The following is a 4011-nucleotide window of genomic DNA, read 5'->3' as shown; positions in this document are numbered from 1 at the left end:
AGCTTTCCTGAGCCTCAGGTGAACCAGGTAAAGTTCAAAGCTGCTTTCAACACCTCTGAACTAACGTTTGCCTACAAACACAGGCGCTGCCAGTGTCAAATCAGCCAGTGAACTATTGTAGGTGGCAAGCCCTCTGGAGGGGTGTGGTCTGCGCACTCTGCTGGTTTGAGTCCCCACTCCACCTGCACAGGGAGGATCCAGGCCTGGGGCTCAGGGGGCGGCGGGCTGGTCATTGGGGCTGAGCAGCAGCTTCCCCCCGAGCTTGTCCATGCTGGAGTTGATGCTCTCGGTGTCCTTGACCTGCTCGGGGACGCAGGTGCAGCCCACCGCCACGGCCACGTAGTCCTCGGCATACAGGTAGCGGCCTCCAGCGCAGGCAGGGGTGCGGCGCAGGACCACGGTGGGCATGAGCACAGGGGTGCTGCGGAAGCGCAGGTCCTCCTCTCCCAGTGGCCCGGTCAGGCAGCCGCGGCACAGGCAGTAGGCCTCGGGCAGGTACTTGGGGTACCTGGTGGGGTCGTAGGAGATTCTGCACAGGGAGAGAACAGATTTTAGTGTGTGCCGGGGAGCTGGGAAATCATGCGCTGAGCAAAGCAGCACCATGGCTTTTGGTCCAGGACCTGGAACACATGGAGTGAATGCTGGCCGGGGTCATGGAGGGAAGGGCTGGCCTGATCCTGCCCCACGGCCTCAGCATGCAGGCCTGAACTTTGCTGATAGAAGCAGGGCCACAGCTGTCACTCCTTGAGCCATTTCCCCCTGAAACTCCTTGCCAGAGCCTTCCACAACTAGAAAAATAACTTGACGCAGTCCACACACGTGGACTAGCATGTGGCCACTCAGAGGACAACATGCAGGCTGCACCAGGGGCTCCAGTATACCCCTCTGTCCAAGGAGAGCAGGCCTGGCTCTGCAGCTCCAGTGAGTTCAGGGCACAGCTGTCCTGCCTTGCCCTGGGGACAGTACAGCTCAGGCCATCTGGCCAGTGGACACAGAAGCCTGGGCAGTGTCACCCCCAGGACAAAAGGCAGTTGACCGCACCTGTCCTGAAGCCACCAGGAAAGCTCTGTCAGCTCCCCTGCATGGTCTGCTGTCAAACCAGGCCTGCAGGCCTGGCCGGCCAGGAATATTTTACAAGTAAACAAGGCCATTTTTATCCTCCTAGTCTCTCTTCTGGTCAGAGGCCAAAAATCAAGGGTCAGTGCCTACAATACAGAGGACAGCCCAGAGCTTAGGAAATTTGTCAGTCAAGACAGATGTCCACCGAGAGGGACCCAGAGTCATCCCTTCAGAGAGACTGCTTCTCACCCCACTCACTCGCCTAACCTCAAAGCCAGGAGCCATGTGCTCTGGCCATCATGGGACCGTTGGTGCCTGTTTCTAGTCTGTGTACAGAAAGGATGAACTTGCATCCGTGACTCTGGAGCCGAGTGACAGAATCCTGAATTCTTGAAGTGGCGGTCACGACGACTCCCCTCCATGCTCTTGGAAGGCAAGTACACTTCTGCATAGCCACAGACTGTCTGGAAAGACCACTGTGGGCCTGTCAGGAGTTTGTACTTGAGTGTAAACAGAATGCTCTGTGCTCACGATGGCTTTCTACCCCACCATGTCAGGGGCCACCCTGCATCACCCTGGTTCCCACTTCATCACCACAGTCCGTGCTGGATCACTGGGAACACACTGCCATCACCACAACCCACACAGGATCACCTCAGTCCCCACTGCATCACCACAGCCCCCACTGCATCACTGCAGTCCACACTGCATCACAGGGTCCATTCTGCATCACCACAATGCACACTATATCATCACATCCACACTACATTACCACAGTTCACACTGCATCACCACAGTCCCCACTGCATCACCACATCCACACTGCATCACCACATCCACACTGCATCACCACAGTCCACACTGCATCACCACATCCACACTGCATCACCACAGTCCACACTGCATCACCATAGTCCCCACTGCCTCACCACAGTTCACACTGCCTCACCATAGTCCCCATTGCATCACCAGTCCACACTGCCTCACCACAGTCCACACTGCCTCACTACAGTCCACACTGCCACACCACAGTCCACACTGCCTCACTACAGTCCACAATGCCACACCACAGCCCACACTGCATCACATCCACACTGCATCACCACAGTCCACACTGTGTTACAGGGTCCATTCTGCATCACCACAATGCACACTATATCATCACATCCACACTGCATCACCATATCCCACGGCCTCACCACAGTCCCCACTGCCTCACCACAGTCCCCAGTGCATCATCACAGTCCACACTACAGGGCCACCAAACAGCAGAGGGGCTGCAGCCAGGGAAGGAATCAACATTTGTGCTGAAGTTGTGTGTCTCCCTGGAAGAAGACTTGTTCCCTTGTAAGCCCTCATTGTTAATGACTCAAGCTAAGAGATGTTCAGTTAATAGTTTCTGGGATCATCACATTAGATAGCAAGTAGTGTCATAGCTGGAGACATCTAGCTCAGGCCTCTGAAACCAACAGGATAGATCTCCTGGAGAATCACCATCTGGTTGGAGCTAAGGACTGTTAGTGGAGGAATTAAGAACTACTCCAAGGCAGATCTCCTGAGAGGTCCACTGCATATGTCTGCACATCCCCCACTGGATACTGTCAGCTACAAGGCAACTGCAAGTTTTAACAGAAGGTCTGTGCAGTGGTGTCTGCTCCCATAGTCAGCACTCCATCTGCCTCCCTGTGACTCCATAGCTCTGGCCTCTGAAACCAACAGGACAGACCTCCCTGGAGATCAATGAAGGTAATTAAGGTTAGTCTGCTCCCACTTCTGCTTGGTGTTGCGGACTGCAGAGGCTGGCGTGTGCTAGGAAGCAGGAGCCCTGAGCAGAACTCACACTCACTGTCAACAACTGACAAGGGGCAGCACTGACAGCAACAAGGCAGACCTCTTATGAAGACATGACCACCTTACTCTACCTGGTAACTGTTGTCTGCCAGGCTGTTTGAAATGCTACAGAAGGCCACCAAGTGGAGTCAGCTCCCACAGTCAGAACTCCACCTTGTTCCCTGTGCAACCCATAACTCAGGCCTCTGGAACTATCAAGACAGACCTCCCTGGGGATCAGTTCGGATCTGCCTGTTCCCTTTACAACTAATACTAAGGACTGATGATGGAGGCTGCGATGTGCTAGCAAGGTGGCATCCTGAGTGGAGGATACCCCCACAGCCAACACACAGTGGTGGGCTGTCATAATAACAGGTCTGATTAGAGTATGACTACCTCTCCCCCAACCAGTAACATCTGGCAGTTGGATTGATAGAAACTTCTACAGAAAGCTCTCTGCAGTAGAATCAAGAGATGGGTCACCTACGTGGAGACTTCCCAGCCACCATAGGGCCACTGAGGTTCTGAAACCAAAACATCGCCTGGAGGTCCTTCCACGGAACACCAGCCCCTTCAAGTCTGTCCGTGTTTCCCCTGAATGCCAGCTTAGCTATAAGAAGCCCACAGAGGAGTGAAGAAAACTTCAGGCAAAACTTCAGCAGGAGCTGAGTAGGGGTTTTCTCACTGGCAACATGATTACAGAAACAGAGAAGGGAGAAATAACCAGAAAGGGTATTCCACTCCTTGGTGGACAGACTGATGAGTACATGGTATCTTGCCCAAGTGGTGGTTCCACAGACTGACACAGTATACTTCTCTGGTATGTTTTCAAGAGACTGGAAGTTGGAAAAAAAAGATCTGGAATATCAATTAAACCACAGACAAAGAGCGGGCTATATTACAGCGAGGGATAGGAGACAGTAAGAAGAGGTCAAAAGCTCTGTCTACTTAAGACAGAAAGGTGTTGCTGTTATTAGATGCTGTAGAATCAACTTAATGATCTGTGAGATCCGCACTTCAGATGTGAACCCTGCCCCATCCTTTGCCCATTGGGGGACAGATTTCAGAGGCACTTCCAGATTAAGACGGAGTAGGAAAGGAGGACTGGACCGGCCGTCCACT

The 4011-nt window shown here is 53.4% G+C and overlaps 1 protein-coding gene across 1 annotated transcript; it reads right to left on the bottom strand.

Annotated features, from left to right (window-relative positions):
- Positions 1 to 210: 210 nt before the first annotated feature.
- On the bottom strand, positions 211 to 1151 carry IL17D (interleukin 17D). Its single transcript, XM_006894127.1, has 2 exons — positions 1042 to 1151; positions 211 to 529 (listed from the first exon to the last, which is right to left on the bottom strand). Exons 1-2 carry the CDS (start codon positions 1149 to 1151, stop codon positions 211 to 213), a joined length of 429 nt encoding a protein of 142 aa, XP_006894189.1.
- Positions 1152 to 4011: the final 2860 nt, after the last annotated feature.

Source organism: Elephantulus edwardii, unplaced genomic scaffold, assembly GCF_000299155.1.
Source record: "Elephantulus edwardii isolate Elephantulus edwardi_28Jun2011 unplaced genomic scaffold, EleEdw1.0 scaffold00135, whole genome shotgun sequence".
Classification (NCBI taxonomy): domain Eukaryota; kingdom Metazoa; phylum Chordata; class Mammalia; order Macroscelidea; family Macroscelididae; genus Elephantulus; species Elephantulus edwardii.
This window is presented reverse-complemented; position numbering and strand designations above follow the sequence as displayed.